The 24,042-nt window shown below is 56.6% G+C and overlaps 1 protein-coding gene across 8 annotated transcripts in view; it reads left to right on the top strand.

Moving 5' to 3' along the window:
* PCNT (pericentrin) overlaps positions 1-24,042 on the top strand; it is a 103,768-nt gene that overhangs the window by 47,493 nt on the left and 32,233 nt on the right. For 3 of the 8 annotated variants that reach the window (XM_041734822.1, XM_041734821.1, XM_041734814.1), the window contains 15 exons: positions 4,136-4,287; positions 7,740-7,900; positions 8,121-8,359; positions 9,829-9,991; positions 10,498-10,710; positions 13,838-13,870; positions 15,173-15,402; positions 15,842-15,958; positions 16,062-16,085; positions 16,528-16,734; positions 17,602-17,772; positions 18,163-18,315; positions 19,338-19,430; positions 20,496-21,335; positions 22,184-22,375. In XM_041734822.1, the coding sequence (XP_041590756.1) occupies positions 4,136-4,287; positions 7,740-7,900; positions 8,121-8,359; positions 9,829-9,991; positions 10,498-10,710; positions 13,838-13,870; positions 15,173-15,402; positions 15,842-15,958; positions 16,062-16,085; positions 16,528-16,734; positions 17,602-17,772; positions 18,163-18,315; positions 19,338-19,430; positions 20,496-21,335; positions 22,184-22,375 (2,988 nt within the window). The remainder of the gene's footprint in view (positions 1-4,135; positions 4,288-7,739; positions 7,901-8,120; positions 8,360-9,828; positions 9,992-10,497; positions 10,711-13,837; positions 13,871-15,172; positions 15,403-15,841; positions 15,959-16,061; positions 16,086-16,527; positions 16,735-17,601; positions 17,773-18,162; positions 18,316-19,337; positions 19,431-20,495; positions 21,336-22,183; positions 22,376-24,042) is intronic. The other 5 variants (XM_041734816.1, XM_041734817.1, XM_041734820.1 and 2 more) reach the window with 5 other exon arrangements.

Here is a 24,042-nt window from a genome sequence, read left to right as displayed (position 1 = left end):
CTGTGAAGATACGATTATTTCAGGAGACCCTTTAGATGTTTATCAATGGTCCAGACGTTTGAAGGATGATTGCCAACACACATCTTGGGGGGTAGAGATAAAGGAAGTCTCTGGAGGGATTTCTATATGTTAAAGGAGACTTACAGGCTTCTGGGGGTTGCTTTTTGCCTCCAACAGAGTATTAACCTTAAGGCAGTTGAATTCCTAGAAGGTCACTGCCTGCCTCAAGGATTTGTCAGTGGCTGCATGTTGTAAGGAGACTTGTTTCTACATCTTTTACCTTTGTTCTCCACATCTTGTGGTTCTTATTATGACTACAAGATACTCTTTAGCAATAACCATCAGGAAACTTTGAAAAAATAAAAGTTTATTAAAGCCCTGGAGGCTACACCTTGTCGCTGGGTACACCTAGCCAGGTGTGATTGTGAGCCTGGGCTTCTGCTTTTACTGGGGTTGAGGGTGAGGGCCTGTGGTTTTGTGCGCTCACTACTGGTGAGTTTCATTAAGAGAAAAAACTCAGCCAGGCAAATTTGCAGGTCCGATTGGCTTTGTGACGTGATCTGTGAATCAGGAGCAGCCCATCCAGCAAGTACGGGGATGTTCTCAGGAGCTGTACAGGAAGGTTTCCAGCAAGCCCATCTTTCCCTGAGGGAAGGGCAGGGTGATCTTTTCGGGCAGATCCCTCATCTTCCTGGGGGGCTGGGGGGAGGGTGGAGAGGGCCCTGAGGGACAGGTTACCTCCTCCCTGCCAACCAGAAAATTCCAGATTGAGTAGCTTAAAGTGTTTTCACTCCTGGGGAGGTTGGAACTGCTGTGACCTCTTGGTCTGTTGTCCTAGGGGCAAGTGACTCTGACCTGATTTTGTAGTGGTGTTGCTGGGGTCTGTGGCCCTTGGTGCAAAAAGGTGGTTTTATTAAAGCCAGGGGGTGGGGTGGGGGACAGGACCTGAGGGCAGGAAGAGCGGCTCCCTGGGCTTGTGAGGAGACTGGCTAGATACTTGGGGGTTGGAGGAAGTAAAGGACGTTCCCACAGGACCTTAGTCCCCACAGGACCTTAGTTGGCTAAAGAAGACTCTCCGGTTACTGGAGGCCTTGCTCTTTTCAAACCAAGGTTGTTTTCCCTTCTAGCAAGACATTGGGATTCAGACAGTTGGGAGCTTCCTGGAGGATATATTGTGCTCGCCTCAAGTACTTGTCAATGGGCTGCAGATTAGAAGGACATTTAATTTACCTGCATTTCTTTCTGCCTCTGTTCCCACATCACCACCTTGGGCCTGTGGCTTTCTTTGTAACAATTTAAAACATAAGAGCAGAATTTTGTTTATTTATCTACATATCTACTTTTAAATTTTATTTATTTATTTTTAAAGATTTTAAGTATAATCTACAACCAGCGTGGGGCTTGAACCTACAACCCTGCGATTAAGAGTCGCGTGCTCTACCAACTGAGGCAGTCAGGCGCCCCTGAGAGCAGGAATATAAAGCGTGGAGACAAAAGAAAACAAATGGACCAGAGATGAGTTATTGAAATCAACTAAGATCCGTAGAGCAAGGGAGCCGGGTGAGAGGGAGGCTGGCGATGTTGGTCTAGAGTGAGCCCCCTTGGAAGTGGGTGCCTCCGTCGTGAGGGCAGGCTCTCCCAGTACAAAGGAGGAGAAAAACCACTGTGATCCTTGTGCACCATCACCGGATTTGGACTTCTCAGATTGGAGACATAGCTGACTTGTCTTTGTGTGCCAGGCACTTTGTGAGGTACATTCCAGAGCTTTCTTACTTCTGTAGGGTTCTGTCTTGCTCACGGAATGGATCCCTCAGGACACTGAGGCCCAGGAGAGGTTCCCTTAATTTGCTAACAATCCAGTGGCTCCCAAGCAGCAGAGCCAGTTTGGTTTTAAATACTGCGCCTGGGTGTGTGGCTTACCCTCCACCAGCCTCAGGTGGTGTGTGTCTGCGGAGGGCAGTCACCTGCTGGGGGGCAGGGGTGGGGTGGGGTGGGGGGGCTTGTTTCTGGCAGCAGAAGCCCCTCCCGTGCTCCAGGCTGAAGAGCAAGGGGCACCAGTGCTGAGGCGGGAAACAGTTCCACAAGGAAGAAAGGACCTTTCTAAGTGTTTTTTCTTTTTCTATTTTTAAAGATTTTATTTGTTTGACAGAGAGAGAGGATGAACAGGGGGAAGGGCAGAGGGAGAGGGAGCAGCAGACTCCCCGCTGAGCAGGGAGCCCACACGGGGCTCCGTCCCAGGTCCCCGAGATCATGACCTGAGCCCAAGGCAGATGCTTCACTGACTGAGCCCCCCCCAGGTGCCCCTAAAAGTGTTTTTTCAATTTTTCTTCAACTACCAGGTGTTTCTGCCAAGACACACTATATGCATTCCTAAAAAACTCATTCCGTAAAAAAATACTAAAAATAACCCAGGTCATGGGAAAGTAGGGTTAAAGATCATTCAAATCCTATGCCGTTTTGTATCTCAAGAGTCCTACTACAAGTATTAGCACAGGTAAAGAGAAATGGTAAATTCCGGATTGAGCAGTTACAGATTTACCTTTACAATAGGGGGATGCTGGCTTGATGGTCTCCTGAGTGCAAGGGGGAGGAATGAAGGGCATCAAGAGTGGGGGGCGGTGCTCAGGAGTGAACGTGCTGCTGCGGGGCTGCGGGGTGCGGGTGCGGGGAGGAGGCTGCTCCCTGCTGCCCAAGTCCCGCTCCTGCCGCGAGCCCGCGCTCACTGCTCGTGTGCTGTGACCAGGCAGTGTTCCCAGGGAGAGGGACAATGATCAATGATCGCTAGGCACACCAGACTCTATAAAGAAATTGTTTTTGTTGTAAATATTTCTATAAGCCCTTTTGAAATGTACGTGCTCAGTTAAAATAATGCTGTGCAGTAAGGAAGAGCGTCCTACTGATGTAGTTTTGGAACGTAGGTGGTTTTGTGGGGGGAGATCTGGAGCTGATGACCAAGAAGGAATTCTTGAGATGTCTTTGCAAATGGTGGTTTTATTAAAGCACAAGGACAGGACCTGTGGGCAGGAAGGGCTGCTGCCCGAGGGAAGTGAGGGCTGGCTCTTCATACACTGCCGAGTCGGAGTCGGGGTAAGTAAGGGGAAGGGAGATATTCAAAAGAACTTTCGTCTAAGGAGGACCGACCTACAAGGTCCTGGACGCCTTGCCATTGTCGGGTTAAGGTTGCTTTTCTCTCTGGTAAAGCATCAACATGCAGACAGTTGGGAGCTTCCTGGAGGAAGATCACACCCGCATCCCACCCGCATCCCACCCGGGTGGGGGTGGGGGCTGGCAGGGTGTCAGCTTGTGCTGTGTCCACTTCCCTTCCTTCAGCAGGAGGGAGCAGGATGGGCAGAGGAGAAAGTGTGTGTCCCACACACTCGGAGGGTGGACTCCGCCACCGTGGTGGCCTGAACGCCTGGCCCTCGGCTCGATGCTGGGAGGCCGGCAGGCGTCTGCTGTCCGTCCACACCCCACCAGCTGGGGCTACGCCGCGCCTGGAGCAGTCTGGGCACCAGCTCAGGTGCTGGCGGCGTTTGGGCTCACTGCTCTTCTCTTTTGTTTTTGGTCATCATTTGCCATCTTAGTCTGACGTAACCAGTGGTTTATAGAATCTGTATTTTTTTTTTAAAAAAGATTTTATTTGAGAGAATGTGCTGGGGAGGAGGCAGAGGGAGCAGCAGACTCCTCGCTGAGCAGGGGGCCTGACACAGGGCTGATCCCAGGACCCTGAGGTCCTGACCTGAGCCAAGCAGCACTTCTGATGGAGCCCACCCCCCACTGCCCCGGGGCGCCCCCTTTGGCTCTTTTTTCAAGGAGACAGGTGTAGGTGATCTTCAGTTGCCTAGAAACTAATACTCTGACCAAACATAAAAGAGATTTTGAGTGTTTTGTGAGAATAGTCTCTGGTGCATTTGCCCCTGACCCTGGCGCCTGGGCACCTGGGCACCTGGGCACCTGGGATGTCCATGTATCCTGGGTCTGGAGGCGGTGGATGATGGGGGGCTGTTAGTAATCTTCACCTTCAATCACCGTATTTTGCCATGTTTTTGTTACCTGGGATGACGCGTGTTTGTTACAGAAGTTTATTCCTCCCGGAATTGTTTTAAACAGAGCTATGACAATTTTTCCTCGACAGCTGAAGGAACAGATTTTATCCCTAAGTCACGAGGTGGAAGAGCGCCGCCGCGACCTGGAGCAGCTGCAGCAGAGGCGCGAGAGGGAGAACCAGGAGGGCACGAATCTCATCTCGATGCTGAAGTCCGATGCTGACCTGTCTGACCGCGAAAGGTCAGTCGCTCGCTCCCCTGTGCCCGCCGCCCCCGCGCCCTCTCCTGCGTGAGCGCACCGCGGTACCTGGCGGGATGCGACCCCCAGCCACGTCCCTCTTCTCGTTCAAAAAGACTTTGAACATCAAGAAGAGTACTGAGCACCGAGTACAGGACGTCATTGGAGAACAGTGGGGCTGAAGGCGGGTGGTTTCTGCTCGGCCGGGCCTGCCAGCCTCGGCCTCTCAGTGGCTGGGCTGTTGAGAGGCAGAGGAAACCTTCCTCCTGCGGGGTGGCCAGGTAGTACCTGGACCCGGTGTCCCTCTCCTGGAAGGTCTGCACTTGGAGGCCTCGGGCCCCCCCGCTGCCCTCCTGGCTCATTCTAATTGAGGTTTTCTTTTATTTATTCTTACACTTCCCCCTTTTGATGAAGATCCTTCCTTGAAAGCATTGCTGATGGAGTCAGGTGTTCCACATTTATTGGTTTTGCCCCTCGGTGCCAGGAGGACCTTTCCTGCATCCTGCCCCGCATCAGGGGAGTCTGGCTAGAGGGCTTGAGCCGACTCGAGTGCTTACGTTTGTAATAGTTCCTTCTTTTTCCTCTCCAGTGCCCTGGCTCTTTGCAGTGGCAGAAGCTGGAAGTTTTTTGGATTTGTTTTGTTGCCTTCACTTGTCAGATTTGAAAGTTGAGGATTTTAGCAGTTTTTTAGGTGACTCATGTAGGATGTGAGCAGCTGGTTTGCTGTAGTAATTAAATATGGAATGTGGGCAGCTTCCCATTCTGTCCTAGTCTTGTTAACTAAAAGAGAAAGTTCCTGGTTCAGCCTGTAAAAAAAAAAAAGACCATATCAGCGTCTAGACAAAAGACTAGAATGGTCGCAAAAAGACCATTTGGAAAAAAAAAAAAAAAAGACCATTTGGAGTCCATTGTAATGGTCAGTGAACAGATTTATTGGGCGTTTGTGTATAGGCATGTTTTGGGTTTTTTAAAAGATTTTATTTATTAGAGACAAGGCGTGGAGGGGCAGAGGGAGAGGCAGGCTCCCCGCTGGGCAGGGAAGGAGGGGGGAGCTGGAACCCAGGACCCCCGAGACGACGACTTGAGCTGAAGGCCAACGGTTAACCACCTGAGCCACCCAGGCGCCCCACAAGTTAGTTCCTATCAGGTATAAGAAAAGCTACTGTAACTGCTCAGGGACTTCCTGCCAGTGTTCTAGCATCCGGAGGGAAGTTGAGGGCCTGATTCCCTAAATTCCCCTTGGGGTGTTTCCTTTGGGCAGTTTGATCCAAGGTCTGGCCCTCCCCAGCAGGCCTGGGGACAGACACGTAAATGTGAAGAACTGGTGATTACTTCCGCAAACCCACCGAGTCCTTGGGTACTTGAGGACACGTAGCTGCGGCTCGCAGGTGGTCGGAGTCCAGAGAGCACCAGAAGCCTCCCGCGCTTAGGTCCTCGAAGACTGGGCAGGTTTGGGTAGGTTCAGGAGAGGGGGAAGAGGAGGTGGGGGAGGGCCTCAGGGCCCTTAGGAGGCGAACAATACATCAGAAACATCCAGAAGCCTCAAGAGACCCTTTAAAATAGGCATCCCCTCAGGCTTTTGTCTGTTTTGTGAAGGAGCCTCCACAATCGTGAGTAAAACAGGTGTAGGGAGCTCGAAGTCCCCACTACCTCTGGGGCGTCGGTCCACTTAGTTACAAGGACACACTGTTTGTAAGCATGGGACCAACCGGGGGCCCGGGGCCGCCCCTGCGAGCAAGGTCTCCGTCTCGGGTTTTCTCTGGAGCCTGGCTGCAGAGCGCAGGGGGGCCGGAGTGTCCCTGCACCTGCCCGCGGCCCAGGGCTCCCACCTCCCGCCCCCTTGGAGAAGCGCAGCCCGGGGGCTCCCTGGGGGGGGGGTGTTGGGCTTATAGTGTGGGGGGCCGGGGCGGGGCCACTGTCATCAGAAGGTCCCTCGGAGCCCGCCGCCCGCCGGAGCTGGAAGTGTCGCGGCTCCTCGCCGGCTGGCTGTGCCGGCCTCCGCCCACTCTACCGCCCGCCCTAGGAGCTGGCGCGGGGCGCGAGTCGGGCTGCCCCTTGTCTGGCTGCCTGGGTTTCACTAAGAAGTTCCTGCTGTAGGCTGCCCGGGGGCTCAGCGGTGGAGCGTCTGCCTCAGCTCAGGGCGTGACCCCGGGGTCCTGGGATCGAGTCCCGCGTCGGGATCCCCGCAGGGAGCCTGCTTCCCCCTCCGTCTGTGTCTCTGCCTCTCTGTGTCTCAGGAGTAAATACAATCTTAAAAACAAAAAAGAAGTTCCTGCCCTGTAGCATTCAGATTTCTCCCGTGTTGGCCCGGAGCCTTGTTTCTGCCATTGTGGGTTGGCCGCAGATGGACCCGTTAGTGTGTAGCTGAGGCTGCAGGGCTCGCTTGTGTCCGAGCGCCTGGCTCACCTGGTGCATTGCTGCAGCTCACAGAGCCTCCCATGGGCCTTTCCCCCGGGGTCACGGCCGGGGTCGCCGTTGGGGTGGCCGTCAGGTCGGCTGTCTGTGTCCAGGGCGCCTGCCTGTGTGTGCCGAGGGGCCACGGGCCTTGCTGCCACTGAGCTGGCTGTGCAGAGAGCACGTCCTTCCTTCCAGAGCCCCTTGAATGCTGGCCTCGAGGAGAGCACCTGTCCATAGGTGTCTGGAGGCTGGGGCCCGGGCCTGAGCGCCCCTCAGGCTGTAGGGCGACCGGCTCCACACACGATTCCAGGTGTGCAAGATGGGGCCAGTGGGTGAGCAGCAGCTGCAGACTCCTGACACCCACAAGCGTTTGTCACGGTTGAGGATCATCGAGGGGACTGCAGCCCTCCTGGCCTTTGAGGGTGACCCCTGCCCTCCCCGACCCTCCATAGCCGCGGTCATCCTCGTGCCTGCCTCCGCCCGCTCCCCCCACAGGACATTTTGTCCTGTGCCTGCCTGCCCTCTGGAGGCCTGGGCAGCAGGGAGCGATTGGTGTGCTGCGTGCAGTCTGCCCCCGTGCTGCTTTCCCACCCCGGTCCTCCTGTCTCTCCCCTGGGCAGCTCTCCGCGTGTTGTTCAGTGGGGTCCTGGTGTTGGGAGGAGGCCTTGCCCCAGGCCCTTGGTGGCGGTGTGAGCGCGTGAATGGCTGGGGTGTACCAGTGTCCCCCACCGACTCGGCCCCGGCATCTCCCAGGTGTGAGGACCCGTGTCGGCTGGTCCACTTACGCACAGGCTGCAGCCCTTCACCCCAGCTGTGTCCTGGGTGCGGTCACTATGCTGTGGCCAGAGAGGGCCAGCCACGTTGGTGCCCTGCTGTCCTCCTGGGGGTCCGAGAGGCCGTGAGTGGGCACAGTAAGAAGACGCCTTCTCAAAGTCAACGGTAGCAGCCCAGAGGTTGCGTCTCGTTGGCAGAGCTGCCCCCCGGCTGTGCCTCTCTTGTCCGAGTCAGGCAGGGTTGACACGGCTGACAGCTCACGGTCCGCTGTGTGCTTTGCTCAGGAGAGCTCTCCGAGATGCTCTGCGGAGGCTGCTCAGTTTGTTTGGAGAGATGCTGAAGGTTGCCATCGCGCTGAAGAGCCGGATCAGTGAGCGCGTGGGGCTCTGTCTGGAGGATGAAGACCCACCTGGCGCGTGGCCCAGCGGCCAGGCCCTGTCTGCAGGTGAGTGCCCGGACGGCCCTGCGTCTGAGCCCCGGGGCCGGAGCGCTCCGTGCTGTCCCCCTCCTTCCCTGCTGGGTGGGGCCAGGCCGGATGAGCTCCCGATGCTGGAGGTGGGCCAGTGCCTCTGGGACACGGGTGTGCTTGTCCTTCGATGGCCTGGTCCTGGGAGCTTGCTTGCCGCGCACGCGGTATATGCAGGTTTACGTCTGCTCATTTGCAGCACCAGTGCTTGAAGAGACGTGGCCTGGGTCTGAGGCAGCCCTGCTGGAGCTGGACAGAACTTTGCCTGAATGCGTGGAGATGCCTTCAGAGGCTGAAATTAGCAGTCACATCTGTGAAAGCTTTTTCATGAGCCCAGAAAGTTCACTGGAATACGAGCAGCCGATTAGGAGGATTTACCAGAGTCTGGGCCTGGCGGTGGAGGGCCTGCTGGAGCTGGCTCTGGACTCCACCAGGCAGGTGAGACACGGCTCCGCGTGCCGTCCGTCCGCGGCCCTATGTCGGCTCCTGTTAGTGTTTCCCTTTTTCTGAGGATAACGGGTTCGCTAAGTGGTTAGGTTGCATGGTTTGGCCACGTAAGCTTAGTGGATGAGGATGGTGCCGCTCCCAGGCGCAGTGCTGGCCGCTGTCCATGCGGTGTTTCTGGTTCTCGGCTGCAGCCTACAGGGCGAGAAGGGGCACTGGCACTTTCTGGGTGGATCTGGCTTCTTTTGCTGTTGTCTTCTCCTTTAGGATTCAGGGGCAGAAACTGTCAATTTTGGGTATGCACCTGCTTTCTCATATTGTTCTCATTTTCTGTTACTACCAGTGATGCTCCTCTGTGTTTTTCCTAAGCAGAAGTCTTTTCTGAGCCCAAATTCTGGAGACAGTAGGTTTGCTGCAAATGGAAAGGAAGAGCTGAGTGTGGGGTTGATGACACGTGGTCGGCGTCTCTCCTTTGTCTACCTCCTGCACCCTTTTAACTTCACATTGAATATGTTTATGTCCAGAGATTATCACCAGAACAGGGGATTATGCTCAACTTTTTAGAAAGTTTTGTACAGTTAGGAAAGGCATGAAATATGAATACATGACAGGCAGCGTAGGGATTCTTTTTCATGTTGAACCCAATTAGAAAATACGCATTTTTAGCCAAAACCTTGCTGTTTACATCCCAGGAATCCTTGAATAAGTCTTCTCCATTTGGTGCGAGAAGAGGTAGCCTTGGGGCTGCTTTCAAGGGGAAACCAGTGGATTCCCTCAGAGGCAGAGTCTGGGGAAGCTGGAGGTGCCTGAGCGTGAGGGAGGCCAAGGGAGGCCCAGGCCGGCTGCTCAGGCGTCTGTCGGCACAGCTGGCCGTAGGCGTCTGCCTCCACAGGTTAGCCTGGGCCGCAGCCTGGGCAGGGGAGGGAGGCGAGATCGGGGCTGGGGCTGAGCCAGGACAGGGCACCGCGGGAGGCCGCACCTGGTGGAGACCAAGTCAGGGAGGGTCTGCAGGGGGTAAGGGCGCGTCAGGCCCCATGCCCGCCGAGGGGGCCGGCCCAGGGAGCCTCCCTCCCTCCCCTCCCACCCACGGCCTCCCTGCCTCCTCCTCCACCCGTGGAGCACAGGTGGTCATCCTGCGCGGCCTCGGGGCTCTTGATGAACGGTTCTCGTGGCCTTGGAAACACGCCCTCTTGGCAGCGTCACTGTGTAGATGTGTGGCGTCCGTCGTTCGTGCACGTGTGAACTTTCTGTGCAGCATCGTAGCTGTGCAGAATTTTTCTTTCTTGAAAATTGTTGAAAAAGCAAATTTGCGAATAACGGACACGGTATTGCACGTCGGTGTTGCTTCTTACAGAGTATTTGTGGTTTTGTCAGAATTCTAGTTGTGCCGGGATTCTAACCCCGTTGGTGTTACCGTGAGCTTTATTCTGACGTGTGGTTCTGGTTTCCAAATGTGTTAACAGCTGGAAGAAGCGCGTCAGATTCATTCTCGTTTTGAGAAAGAATTTAGCTGTAAGAACGAGGAGACGGCGCAGGTCGTCAGGAAGCAGCAGCAGTTGCTGGAGCGCCTGGAGGAGGAGAACGCGGCCCGGACGCGGCTGCTGCTGGAGCTACACCAGGCGCAGGGTGAGCGCTGGCTGCCGGGACACAGGCCCGGGGCACCCGGGAAGGGGAGGACTCACAACTTTAAGAGTGAAGCGAGGGACTAAGTAGCGCCGATGACGTGAGGCTCCAGTGACCTTCCCCAGGAAACCCTGGGATCAGGAGCGCAGATCCCAGGCCGACCGCCTCAGCACATTGCCCACTGTGGTGAGGTGGGAATGTCTGTCCTCCCGTCACGGGCGGTGGGTGTCCCGGAAGGCACATTGTGACCCCTGGGACCCCCGCACGTCAGGCGTCCGGTCCCTGGTGTTACAGCGCTCGTGCGCCGGGCGGCGGCCGTGGTGTGAGGGAGTCCTCTCCCCGTGTTCGGGCCCCCCCCCGCCCCCCAGGCGCACGGGCCTGTCGTCTGGGAGCGGGACGCAGGTGAGCACCGAGCTCCCAGGTGCCGCTGCGGCTGGGAGGGCTGGGAGACCGTCGGGCCGACCGTTGCTCCTCCGTGAGGCCTCAGCGGCCCGTCCCCGTCTCCTCAGGCATCATCGAAGGCTTCAAGGAGGAGAAGGCCAGCCTGCAGGAGGCGCTGCGCCGGCAGGAGACGGCCGAGCACGGCCTGGCCGAGGAGCTGGAGGGTCTGAGGCAGCAGCTGCAGCGGGCGGCGCAGCAGCAGGCGGAGCTGAAGGAGGAGAATTCGGCCCTGTGGAGCCAGAAGGAGGCGTCGGCCGCAGAAGCAGAGGCGAGAGAAGCTGGTGAGGGCGGCGCCTGCGGAGCGGGGCAGGCGGGGGGCAGGCGGGAGCCCGGCGCGGCTGCGCCCTCCCGGAGGCCTCAGCGCAGATAGCACGGCCGCTGACTGCCCTTGTGTGCGCCCTTAAAACACTGTAACGTTACCCTCGGGTAGGGAAACGTGGTCGTAACAGGCTCGCCGTGATCTCAGGCCGTCAGAGGTCTCATCTTTAAAATAGTTAAGGTGCGAGCAGTTGGAGCACGGAGGGCTGCGCTGCTGGGGTTTGCAGGTGGCGGTGTCCCTGAGGACGCCCCGAGGACGCCCGTGTGGGCGCAGCCTCCCCGGGCCTCGGGGGCTCCTGGCCCCGGGCCTGCTGCACCTCGGCCGTCCCTGTGCCACTCTGCGCCATCCGGGAGCCTCGTTTTTCATTTCTCTTTCCCCCAAGTTTTTATTCTTTTTAATTTCCCTTGAGACACAACCAGCCCTCGGGGCCTCGTGGTTGCCCTTTCTTGCATCCTTCGTGCCGTGAGCGTGCTCGCCCGGGCCGAGAGGCGGGTCCCCGGGCCCGCGGCTCCTGGACGGCGGGGTTGCCGCGCTCGGGTCTCCAGCCGCGGGCTGTGCATGATGGCTCCCGACCCCCTCCTCTTGTCCGACGCTGCTCGATAACGTCTGTCTACCTGGACGTATCTCTGTCCCTTTTCTACTTTTTGAGTTGAATTTCTGATGTTGAAAACTTGACCTGCCTTTGTTGGTTTCACCCTTTGAGTCTCTTTCCACCGTCAGTTGTGTCTTGTGGGTCTCGTGTTAACGACGTCTGGAAAGCTGCCCGGGGGTCTCCTGCTGTCTCTCCTGGTGCGCGGTGACCTGTCCTGGGGCAGGGACACTCCGCTGCTGACCGTGAAGCTGTGTGTCCGCTTACTCTTCGTGTCCCTTCTCCTGCTCCCGTCCCCGCCCGGTGCCCGGCCATGCTGGTGTCCAGGGAGGCACCGTTGATGCGTGAGAGTGCGTGAGTGTGTGAGCGAGCACGTGTGCCCTGTGGACCCTGTGTCGCGTGCACACTGCTGTCTGCGCAGTTGTGAGTTCTTGGGGGTGTTCTTCCCGTGGCTCCTCGCGGACTGAATGCGCTCGCGGCAGGATCACGTGCAGGGAATTTCCCAAGACCTCCAGTGCCTGGAATTTCCTTACTTGACTCTTTTCTATAAATGAAGTTGTAGCTGGTGACACGTGGTTTTAGATTTGATTTCTTTTCCTTTTACTGGAGGCCATAAACCATTGTTCTCCTGCACCCACTGTCTTTGCTGAGGCACCTGTTTCTTCGCAGGTATTCTGAGGAGCTGCCCTCTGCCCTGCTCTTCTTACCGCCCCTTTGCCGTGACTCGGTGGGGCTCCTGCACATGCCTTGTTCTGCTTCAGGTCTGAGGACTTGTCAGCCTCAGGTTATTTCTTTAGACCTCGTTCCTTCTGTCCTGGCCCTTCCCGTAGGCTGCACCTCCCAGTGGGACAGACTGTCCCTGTGCAGGGCCCCGTCCGCCCACTCCCAGCCTGAGGCTCCGTGGGGTGGCCGGGTCCACACCCCACCCACCCAGTTTATTAACCACCACGAGCGAGCGAGGGTGCTCACAGGTGTTGGAGTTGAGAGCCAGTGCCTGAGACGGCCTAAGCAGCTGAGCAGCCGTGTAGCCCCGAGCCGGGGGGCAGCCTCGTCGTTGCTGCCCAAGGCCCGAGTGGCCCTGCCTCCATGAGGTCCGTCCCAGGGGCTCCACTGCGCCCGGGCCTGCCTCCCCCTGCACATCTTCTCGAGGCTGTGGACGCGGCTGCTCTTCTGCATCTCTGGTTACCCTGCAGAGAGGCCTGGCCTCCTGTGCGGCCGCAGCGCCCGTAGCCCTGGCACCTTGGCAGATGTGAGCGGGGCCAGTCTTAGCTCCTTCCCTTTGACACCGCTCTCGGTCCCTGGTTGGCTTTCATCCTGTTAGCCACACCTGGCCTTCTTACCTGGCCTCTGTTCTTTCCCTTCACGCTCACAGTTCCTCTCCCTTCACGCACAGCTCTGCGCTCAGGTTTGTAGACACACCCCTGCCGGAGCGGTGGAAATACTGCCCAGAGCGCCTGGTGACTCAGTCAGCTCAGTGTCACACTCTTGGTTTCGGCTCAGGTCGTGATCTCGGGGTCGTGGGATCGGGCTCCCTGCTCAGCGGGGAGCCTGCCTGTCTCCCTCTGCCCGTCCCCCTGCTCACACTCATGTGCATGTGCCGTCTCTCTCAAATACATAATCTTTAAAAATAAATACATAAATGCTGCCCACGTGCACAGCACCTGCTGACCTTCCCTGACCACCGGCTTCCCAGGAACAGCCAGGGTCCCCGTGGTCCCGATTCTGCTCTGGGTCCTCGTGAGTGTTGACCTACGTCCAAGTGCCTTTAGAGGTCCTTGCACCTTGTGGGGAGATGCGGCTCTGCCTGTTTGCGTGGTGCCTCTTAGGTGTGTGGTGTGTTTTGCGGCTGCTCTCAGGGCAGTGCCGTCTACCCTAAGTGTGGTTTCTTTGTTTCTTTTTTTTTTTTTTTTTTTTAAAGATTTTATTTATTTATTCATGATAGAGAGAGAGAGAGAGAGAGGCAGAGACACAGGCAGAGGGAGAAGCAGGCTCCATGCACCGGGAGCCTGACGTGGGATTCGATCCCGGGTCTCCAGGATCGCGCCCTGGGCCAAAGGCAGGCGCCAAACCGCTGCGCCACCCAGGGATCCCTCTTTGTTTCTTTTTAAAAGTCTGCACAGAATTTATTGGCAGCCAAGACCTGCGGCAGCCCAAGAGCAAATGGCGTGCCTGGCTGCCGTCCCAGAATAGTGCGGACGCATACAAGCGGTGGGCACCTGCTGCCCTCAGTCTCGGAGGGTGGAGGTCCCACACAGAGTCGCACACGCCGCCTTCTGGGGAGCTCCGGCTCTTGCTGTTCCCTCCTGTGCAGAAGGGCCGGATGCTCTCAGAGCCTCTGGGAAAGCCCAGGTCCCATCTGTGAGGCCCACCATACGGATGTCGGGGGATGCAGGTGTTCGCACCGTCATGGTGGCGCGAGGGCGTGGGCATTAGAGACTGTCCAGGACCACAGACGAGCCCTGCGCCCTGCTGACTTTAATACCCGTGTTTTCATCCATAGGCACTCCTGCTCCCATAGCACACGAGGACTCAGGTTTGTAAACACAGACCAGATTGCTGTGTGAGATGAGCTGTGTCTGCTGCACCAGATGCCCCAGTTTTTACTAAAGAGGAAAAATACTTCAAGGCTTTTGTGGCAAACTGTTAACAAAAACACCAACTTTAACATTCTCTGTTGACATGTGGAAATGCGCTAGCTCTTGTCCAGTGACGCCCTCCGCGGCCGGTGCTGCTTGGCAGGGAGCCCCATCTGGTGGCAGGTGCATTGTCCTGGGGCCGGGGGCCAGCCCTGGGGCCTGGAAGGTCTTGGGGGAGGAGTCCAGGGACCCCGAGTGGAGCTCCTGTGCCGCTCCGACGGCGTCGGTGGCCCTCAGCGTGGCCTGAGTGACCACATGACACCTTCTCCTCGGTGCCACCTGCACGGGGCCCTCGCGAGCTGTGGCTGGGCGCCCTTCCTGCAGCACGTGGCCCCAAGGATGGTGCCGTCTGGGTGGGCGGCCAGGCAGCACTACCCCCGGGTGGAGATGATGTGGTTCTAACTGCATGTTTAAGGCAATTTAGCCTAATTGCTGACTTACTAGCATGAGAATTCCCTGGGAATGTTCCAGTAGTGGTGATGGCAGTTTGGCATAAGAGATTGGCGGGGTTTTATAAGAAGGAGTTTCGAAAGCAAATAAACTATAAATGAAAACCTCTGAAATCAAAATTTCAGTTTGTGGATAGTTTGTGCACTTTAGGACTCCTCAGAGGCCAGCCTCCTCTACTAGATGTGCTTATGAGCGTACAGTTCCCACGGGGACTGGGGCCTTCCCCACTTAATTTTAGACTGGCTTTTGACGTCTGGCAGGCCCTGCCACGGCCCTGGCTGTGCCGTCAGCGCGTTCTCCATCGGGCCGTGCGCCCCCTCACCGAGTCCTTGGCTGCATCTTGTCCACACAGGACAGTGTATGTGGAGGCGTGATTCCTAGAAAACCCACTGATGGGTCGTTTGGAAATACCAAGATGTAGTCTTCTCGGGCTTTACATTTCTTTATTTTAGCGAATTTTAATTTAAAAGCTGTAATTCTCCCCTTCTTTTCTAACGTCCTTGGTTTTGTCTCCGGGGGCATTTGGCCCAGTGGTGAGCACCCAGGCTCGTGCTGGCTGTGGGTGCATGTCCTTCGGGGCCGGCTGTGTCTCGGGGCCCGGCGCTGCTGGGGCGGCTGGATGTGGCGTGTGCTCTGTCCTGGGACGGCCCCACCATGGGGGGCACCTGCCGGGCACGTTTCCCGTTTCTGCTTCAGCCCACGTCCCTGCCCTGATCTGTGGGGCTTTTCTCCCTGTTTTGTCTCTTCAGCTCTTCGTAGGGAAGTGGAGTGTCTGACGCAGGAGCAGTCGGAGGCCAGGAAGCAGTCGGAGAAGGACCGCGCAGTGCTGCTCTCTCAGATGAAGGTTTTCGAGGCAGAGTTGGAGGAGCAGCTCTCTCGGCACGAAGCGTGTGCCAAGCAGGCCGAGGAGCTGTCCGCGCTGAGGCAGCAGATGGCAGCTCTGGACAAGCATCTGCGGAGCCAGCGCCAGTTCATGGACGTGAGCATCTTGACTAAGTGTACTTGTGTCCCTGAACACCAGCCCCGTAGCATGAGCGTCCGTGACACAGTGTTAGGGTTAGCACGCGGCCGGGGTGTTGTGGCCGGGTCGCTCTCAGCACACATCCCCGAGGGGCCAGCGTGCGCCTGTGCGTGGCCTTCGGGGCCCTCCCACGGCCCCCGTGCCGGCCCTGCGTGCCCAGCCCTGCCCCCTCGGGCCGAGCCGTCTGCTGTCTGTGGCTGTTCTGTCCACACTCTGCAGAGCCTCTAGCTGCACCTGCAGGGCCACCTCTTCATCGAGCCGGTGGACAGGAGGGAAGTGCTGCGAGCGCCTGCTGGGCGGTCCACGTCTGCACAGGCGGTCGGCCTTCCCTCCGGAGGGAGAAGTGCCGTGGCCCGCGTGCCTCTGAGACGTCCGAGCAGACTGCCTTTGTCCACAGGAGCAGGCTGTCGAGAGGGAACACGAGCGGGAGGAGTTCCAGCGGGAGATCCAGAGGCTGGAGGAGCAGCTCCGCCAGGCGGCCCGGCCGCGGCCCCATGGCCCTCGTGTCAGCGACGTAAGTCAGCCCGATGTGCGCTCTGCCCGTTGGGTAATGTTCTGCATCATGTTCTAAAGACTTATCTGTGGAACAATTTTTCCTTCCCTGTATGTGGAAACAGCAGGAGGAGCAGCTGGACGAGGAGGTAGGGGTGTCGGGGGTCTGCATGGTGGGCGCCGCCTCCCTCCTCTCCCCTTCCCTGCACGGCACGGGGGCTGCTGCACGCGGGCCTGCTCCTCCTTCCCTTGCCTCCCTCTGCTGGAGCGGACCTGCGTGCGTCCCCCGCCTGCTGCGGCTGTGGCTGGTGTGCTGGTTCAAACACTGAGCGTATATGGGGACGATGCTGGGTTCGTTTTCAGTTGTAAGCACTGAGGCGTTCTGTGCATCGTTCCCTGGGCCCCCAGCGTGACCCTCCCCCCAGTGGCAGAGCCCCGAGCGCAGCCAGGGTGTCCACACGGGTCCCCTCCCGCCCACGGGCCTGCCGTGTGTATGCCCGCGCCCTGGCCCTTGGTCCACTGGCACGCTGGCCCGTACTTAGGAGGTGGTGCTGTCACTGTCACATTTCTCAGACGTTCTTGTTGTTTTAGGTTGAATTGTTGCAAGAAAAGTTGAGAGAGAAGTCAGATGGCTTTAACGAGTTGGTTATAAAGAAAGAGTTGGCGGACAGACAAGTGATGATCCAGGAAGAGGAAATCCGACGTCTCGAGGAGACCAACGCGAGCTGCAGGAGGGAGGCGGCTCAGCTGCGGGAAGAGCTGGAAAGGCAGAGAGACGCCGTGAAGGCCTTGCAGCAGGTAGCAGCCCGCGCCGGGGGACCCCGAGTCTGCGGGACCCCATGCTGCGCTCCCCCCCACCGCTCTCCCCTCCGAGGGCAGCGTCCCCAGCTGCTCTCCCCTCAGCCCCTCATGCCAGCACCCTACTTGGCGTCGGCCCCAAGACTGCACCCCTTCCAGGCTCCTGTGAGCCCTGCTTGGTTCAGTTGGTTTGCCACAGGGGCTCAGGGACTCACAGCCCCAGCGGGAGGCCAAGGCGGGGCTTGGGTGCCCTCCCCAGGAGCGCCTCCTCCCCGCCCCTCCCCCCACCCTTCTTTTTTCCCTGCATCACTCGCTCCCTCTTTCTTCTCTCAGCAAACACTTCCTGAGCTTATTAGATGCTGCAGGCATAGAAAATGCCTTTTTTTCTCTGTACAAACTTGGGCCAGTTACTGTAACTTCTTTTCCATGTAATTTGTTGTGACCAATTTCTCCATAGTAAATACTGTTTGAAAATTTTTCCAGTGAGACGTTAACATGCGTTATACAGAGTAACATTGTCAGCCACTGGCCTCTTCTCGGGCAAGATCTTTGCAGTTTTTTTTGTTAATAGCCAATAGCCTAGGGACAATTTTTTTCCTTCTTGAATAACTACTAAGGACAGATTCATTGCAGCGGACTCACAGGCACCCACGATGGCCCTCTCTTTGGGGTTCCATCCTTCACCAGGTGGATCTCTGCTCTGGAGCATGGCTGCTCTGGAGGTCATGTGTGTGGCGTGTGCAGGTGTGTGCAGGTGTGCACAGCTGAGTGCCAGGGGCATGTGAGGACACTGGGCACTCAGGTCACAATTTGACACCCCTTGCTCCTGAAAAACTTGCCTAAAATAAACCTTTTTTTCTTAATCAGGATAAAGAGGCCTTACAGGAGAAGCAGATGAGCAACTTGCTTCTGGTGTCCACGCTACAGTCTAAACTCGATGAGGGCAGGTGCCCTGTACCTCCTGCAGACAGCTGCCCCGAGGGCCCAGAAGTCCAGTTAGAGGCGGTGCAGAGGGCGCTCCAGCAGCGAGAGAGCGAGGCAAGTGTGGGGGCTGGGGGCGGCTGGCGAGGGTAGGACGTCCACGTGATGCGGGAAGTGGGGCTGCGACTGCTGTGTCCCTTCGTGATTATTAGATGTTAATGACTCTTCTCAGCATGTACTTTAAAGTCTTGTAAATTTTTTTTTTAAGATTTATTTATTCATGAAAGACGCAGAGAGAGGCAGAGACACAGGCAGAGGGAGAAGCAGGCTCCCTGCGGGGAGCCCGATGTGGGACTCGATCCTGGGACCCCGGGGTCACGCCCTGAGCTTGGAGGCAGACGCTAAACTGCTGAGCCACCCGGGGGCCCCAATGTAAAGTAATTTTTAATAATTATTGAGTGACTTAGAATGTTAAATAATTTTTAATATTTTTTGTTTTAATGAAAGGTTTTGGATTTAAAAGAACAATTAGGAAAGATGAAAGATGACCTAGTAAGTAAGAGTGATGAAGTGCTGCACCTGAACTTGGAATTAGATGCGCAGAGCAGCCGTGCGGCCGTCAGTGTGCGGGAACTTCAGGAGGAGAACGCCAGCCTGAAGGTGCGCGGGGGAGACCCCCAGACAGCCGGGTTCATGGTCGTGTCAGTGCTGCAGCCCCCCGGGCGACCGTGGATCACAGGCTGCCAACATGAGGCCGGGGACGGTCCTCTGCCGTTTCAGGAGGCACCTACCTTCCGTTCTGAGGTCGGCAGCTGGGGCAGCTCTGGAAAGTGCAGTTGGGGGCAGAACCCAGAGCCTCCCTGGCCGGTGATGGGTGACGGTGGCCTGTGTCCCTCCCGCGCCGTCCCCCCCGCGCCGTCCTCTGCATCCTGCTAGTGGCTCTGAGAGGACGCTGGCTGGAGTCACACGGCACAAGAGACAAACCTCTCTGATGGCAGAACTGTGAGGAGGAAATGAATCATCACCGTTTACCTAATTTGGGTCGTTACAGGGGTACCGTGTTCTAGAAGCAGTGACTTTCATTACATAGTTGCTCATTAATCCTTGCTACGAGCAGGATGAAATAAAGATTGATTGATTGTAGAGTGGGGGGAGGGTGGGAGAGAATCCCAAGAGGACGCCCTGCTGAGCATGGAGCCCAGCGTGAGGCTCGGTCCCAGGACCCTGGGATCACGACCTGGAGCCGAAACCAGGAGTGGAATGTGTGACCGCCTGAGCCACCCAGGTGCCCCCAAAATACCCTGTTTTTAAATCTCCTCTTGTAGCTCTAGCGGAGAGTCCAGCTTGTAAAGAGACGGCTGTGCAGATTGCTTTGTGGCCCAGTGCAGAGCCCTTGCCTGTGGTGCCTGGCAGCTGTGGGGGCGTGAACCCAAGGGGCCAGGGTACACTCAGCGCGTGTCCTCTGTGCCGCCCCTCGCAGGCTGCGTCACGTCCGTGAAATCCGGGTTTCAGCCAGTCTCAGGCATCGGGCGCCCTCCTTAGTTGTGACAGAAGACACCCAAACAGGAAGCCATTTTCAAATGGAGTGTCCGTCTTTCAAGCTACCTTATTTCGGGTGCTTCGGGTGCCAGGTCAGGGACCACGCCCATCGTCACGTTTTATTGGTGGTTGTATTTCCACAGGCATTTCTGCAAAACAAAGAAAAGGAGATCATGTGTGTGAGCGAGCAGCTCGAGGCGCAGCTGGCCGGGATGGGAAGTGGCGTGCTCCGCGAGGTAGGCCTTTCCTGGCACTTGATGCAGCCGCCCGTTGCTCCTCAGGTTTGATTTTGAGTTTAAAGGCACCAAGTGGTACTAGTAAAACCAAGAATTGTTATGAAACCCACAATTTTTAGGAAGTAAACACTGGACTATAAGAAACTGGCCGATCCCTGGATGGCGCAGCGGTTTAGCGCCTGCCTTTGGCCCAGGGCGCGATCCTGGAGACCCGGGATCGAGTCCCACATCGGGCTCCCAGTGCATGGAGCCTGCTTCTCCCTCTGCCTGGGTCTCTGCCTCTCTTTCTCTGTATCTCTCATGAATAAATAAATAAAAATTAAAAAAAAAAAAAGAAACTGGCCAAGGATTGCTAACTGGAGCATAAATCGGTTGGTGGCTGCTAGTGATACAGGCTCGCGAGAATGAAGTTTGGAGCCACATAGTGAGCATTTCAATCTGATTTTCCATTTACTGTCTTTGCATTCTTGGCAGGATATTTGACATGTGAGTTTCCGTTGTCTTATCTCGAAAGTACAAATAATGACATCTCGTACCTTAAAATCGTTAAGGACGGCATCAGCCAGCCGGTGCGAGCGCCCTCCCAGGTCTGGGGTGGCACAGTGCTCGGCGTGCAGCAGCCCCGTCCACGCGCCTGCTGGTCCTGTCCTTCGCCAGGGCTGGTTCCCAAGCCTGATCCTCTCCCAGCGTTAGAACGAGGTCCAAGACCTGAAGTGTCTCCCATTAGTACAGCCTAACGAATCAGTGTGTAAGCGTCACCGAACCACACACGGTACAGGTGGTGGCCTGAGTATGGGGGCGCCACGGAGACAGACGTGGCCTGTTGGGCTGCCCCTGCCCGTGGGACGGGCACGGGTCATGAGGCGTCTGAGCAGGTGGCGAAGTAGCAACTGCGTTCTTACTTCCCGAGCAGCTTGACGTTCCTGACGGAGCTGGCGTGTGGCATTTGGGCGTTTCCAAGTATTAAACGTCACTCGTTTGTTCCCACAGCTGTGAAGTCACCGCACCGAGCCGCAGGCTGAGGGTGAATCGTGGCTTTCATCTCTGAATGTGCTTTTTTCTCAGGTCACCTATGACAGAAGCTCAGAGATCGAGGAGCTGAGATCCATCATCGAGAACCTGCGAGAGAACCAGCAACGGCTGCAGAAAGAAAAGGCGGAGGAGATGGAGCAGCTCCACGAGGTCATCGAGAGGCTGCAGGGAGAGCTGTCCCTCGGGGCGCCCGCCGTGCCTGCCGCTGCAGACCGCGAGCTGCCCGCCATCCCCGCCGTGGGGCCAGAGGCGCTGGCGGCGGCGGGGGCGGCGAGCCGGCTGTTCGAGGAGCAGGAGCGCAGGCACGGACAGGCCCTGGAGGCCCTGCAGCAGCGCCTGCAGGCCGCGGAGGAGGCCGCCGCCGGGCAGCTGGCCGAGCTGGAGCGCAGCACTGCCCTCAGGGAGGCTGAGGTCCAGGCCATGGCCTCCCAGATCCAGGCCTTCGAAGCTGCCCTGAGAGCAAAGGAGGCGAGGCTCGCAGAACGAGATTTAGAGATCGACGCCATGAAGCGGCAGAAATTGGCCCACTCCGCGGAGCTGGAGACCATCCTGGCCGCCTTCTCCCGCTTCCGCCGCGCCCTGGAACGGCAGCCCCTGGCCGCCGAGGACGAGCCCCCGGAGCTGCAGCGGCTGCGAGCGCAGTGTGTCCGCCTCAGTCGCCAGCTGCAGGTGCTGAACCAGCGGTTCCTGAGGTGCCAGAAGGAGGCAGACAAGCAGCAGGCGCGTGGGGCCCGCCTGCGCCCTCGGGGGGCGCGTGGCTCACAGGCACTGGGCCCTGGGGCTGAAGAGGCCTCGCGGGACGAAGCGTCACAGCAGGACGTGGACAGCAGGCAGGTGGCCTCGGCCGCCCAGGGCCAGGTCAGAGACCCCCAGGTGGGCCCCGTTCCCTCTTGCGGGTTTGCTGGAGGCGTGTCCATGCGTCAGGAGCGGGGAGCGTGTGGGGTACAGGGGCAAACACGGGGAGCCGGGGCGCACGTGGCACCTGCAAGAGGCCTTGACCCAGGCCCCGGGGGCCGAGACTGGGGGTTGGAGGTTTTCTCAAGAACTTACTGTTCCTAGTCTCTTCTCCTCAAATGTTAGCAACAGTCCTCCGTGTGGTGGGCAGTCATGGAATGGTTCTGTGGGGTGGCTCCTGGGTAGAGAGGAACCGGAATCTCGTGGTCCGTAGGCCCTCATGTCGGCGTCATGTGCACAGGGAAATCTGACTGGAGGGTTCATGTTCAACTTACTATTGTTGTCAGTTAAAGTTTCCAAAGTCCTAGGATGGAACGTTCGATGATACGGAGGAGGCCTTGTTACCCGGGCTCCCTGGATTTTCCTTTCTGGGTCTTAATTGTTGCTCTATTTCTTTTAATGCTGATTCATTCTGGGACGTGCTCCCCTTTGGTTTGGAGTGGGAGTCAGGCCCCCTGCCTGCTGCCCCGTGCCGTTTCCAGCTTGTGGAGGGCGGCTCCTGTTGGCCCCAGCTTTGTGGGGTTGCCCCGCTGGCCCTGGAGCCCCTGGCCGCAAGCTTCCCGGGCCTCCTGTGCAGGGAGCAGACGGCAGGCCTGGCCCGAGGCTCCCCAGGACCTGGGAGGTGGGGTCCTGCTGGTGCGTGTGCCAGCTCCGGAGCTCCGGGGACTCCGAGGCGCCCCAGCCGGGGGTCCAGGGCCCAGCAGGCTTTCTGGTGCCTTTAGTTTTATCCTCACGAGCACCATCGTCGTTTTTTCTGCTTGTCATAGAACGCAGTGAACGACGATTCGCAGCCTGCCGAGCTGCCGGTGACGTCAGGTCCCCTGGGTCTGCTCAAACAAGACAGTGTGATGTCGGTGCTTGCGGTCTGCCAGAGGCAGCTGGAGTCTGAGCTGCTCTTACTGAAGAACGAAATGCACTTGAGAACAGAGGACCGCGGCAAAGCGCCGGCGAGGATGAAGGTACTCGGCGCACGGGCTGTGCTCTGCATGGTAGGGAAGTCGGTGGCATTTTTGCAGAGGTGACACGCACGTTACCTAGGTGGCAGCTCCGTCGTGTTGTTGCAGTGGCCTATTCACGTCTGTTCTGAAATTTCCTGCACGTTTTGTTTAGGTATTCTCTAGAAATGCACATCTCCTGCGGTCCGTCTGGCCTGTGAGAAATGAGCCCTCAGTTACCCGTCCCGTAACGATGCCCCAGGAGTTCACTGGGCTCCAGGCCTGTCTCTAGGTTTTCACGGGAGGACACGTTGCCCATGCAGCTGCTTGTCCTTCAAGGCCAACAGAGATTGCATTGAATCTGTAGATCGCTGTTAGTTTTGACATCTTAACAGTATTAGGTCTTTCAGTTCATAAATATGAAATGTGTTTCCATTTATTTGTCATCTTTAATTTTTTTCAGCAGTGTTTTATAGTTTTATCTCGGTTTAGTGAATTCTTATTTTCTTCTTTTTTGTTGCTGTTGTAAATTGTTTTCATTTCTTTTTCTTTTCTTTTCTTTTTTTTTTTAATTTTTTATTTATTTATGATAGTCACAGAGAGAGAGAGAGAGGGGCAGAGACACAGGCAGAGGGAGAAGGCAGGCTCCATGCACCAGGAGCCTGATGTGGGATTCCATCCGGGGTCTCCAGGATCGCGCCCTGGGCCAAAGGCCGGCGCCAAACCGCTGCGCCACCCAGGGATCCCTCATTTCTTTTTCAGATTGCTCATTGTTCACGTGTAGAAGTGCAACTGATTTTTATATGTTGATTTTTGTATCCTGTGACTTTGCCGTATTGACTTATTCTAACAGGATTTATTATTTTTTTTTTTTGATTTTTTTTTTTCTTCTAAAGATTTTATTTGTTTATTCATGAGAGACACAGTGAGAGAAGCAGAGACACAGGCAGAAGGAGAAGCAGAGACACAGGCAGAAGGAGAAGCAGGCTCCCTATGGGGAGCCCAATGTGGGACTCGATCCTGGGACCCCGGATCAGTTCCTGAGCTGAAGGCAGATGTTCAACTGTTGAGCCACCCAGGTGTCCCAACAGGAATTTTTCTTTTTTAAATTTATTATTTTTTTCAGGATTTTCTTTAATTGAGTCCTTCACACACATATATATGATCATATCATAATGGAATGTAGATGATTTCTTTTTTTTCCAGTTTGGACACATTTTATTTATTTTTCCTGTCTAATTGCGCTGGCTAGAACTTCCAGTACGGTGTTGAAGGGAAGTGGTAAAAGCAGGCTTTTTTTTTTTTTTTTTTAAACATTTTATTGATTTGAGAGAGAGCATGAGCAGGGTGAGGAGCAGAGGGAGACGCAGTTTCCATTCTGAGCAGGGAGCACAATGTGAGGCTCGATCCCAGGACCGTCGGATCATGACCTGAGCTGAAGGCAGATGCTGAACCGGCTGAGCCGCGGGGCTCCCCAGAAAGCAGGCATTCTTGCTTTGTTCCTGGTGTTAGAGGAAAATCTTTCAGTCCAGTTCATTGCGATGTGTGTCCAGTGTGAAAGTTTGTCACACTCTGAGTCCAGTGTGATGTACGCTGTGTATTTTTCATGTATGGGTTTTTTACATTAAAGTGGTTTCCTTCTGGTATGTTGAATGTCTTTATCACGGAAGGGCGTTGAACTTTGTCAAATG

The sequence above is a fragment of the Vulpes lagopus genome, chromosome 20 (assembly GCF_018345385.1).
Source record: "Vulpes lagopus strain Blue_001 chromosome 20, ASM1834538v1, whole genome shotgun sequence".
Classification (NCBI taxonomy): domain Eukaryota; kingdom Metazoa; phylum Chordata; class Mammalia; order Carnivora; family Canidae; genus Vulpes; species Vulpes lagopus.
This window is presented reverse-complemented; position numbering and strand designations above follow the sequence as displayed.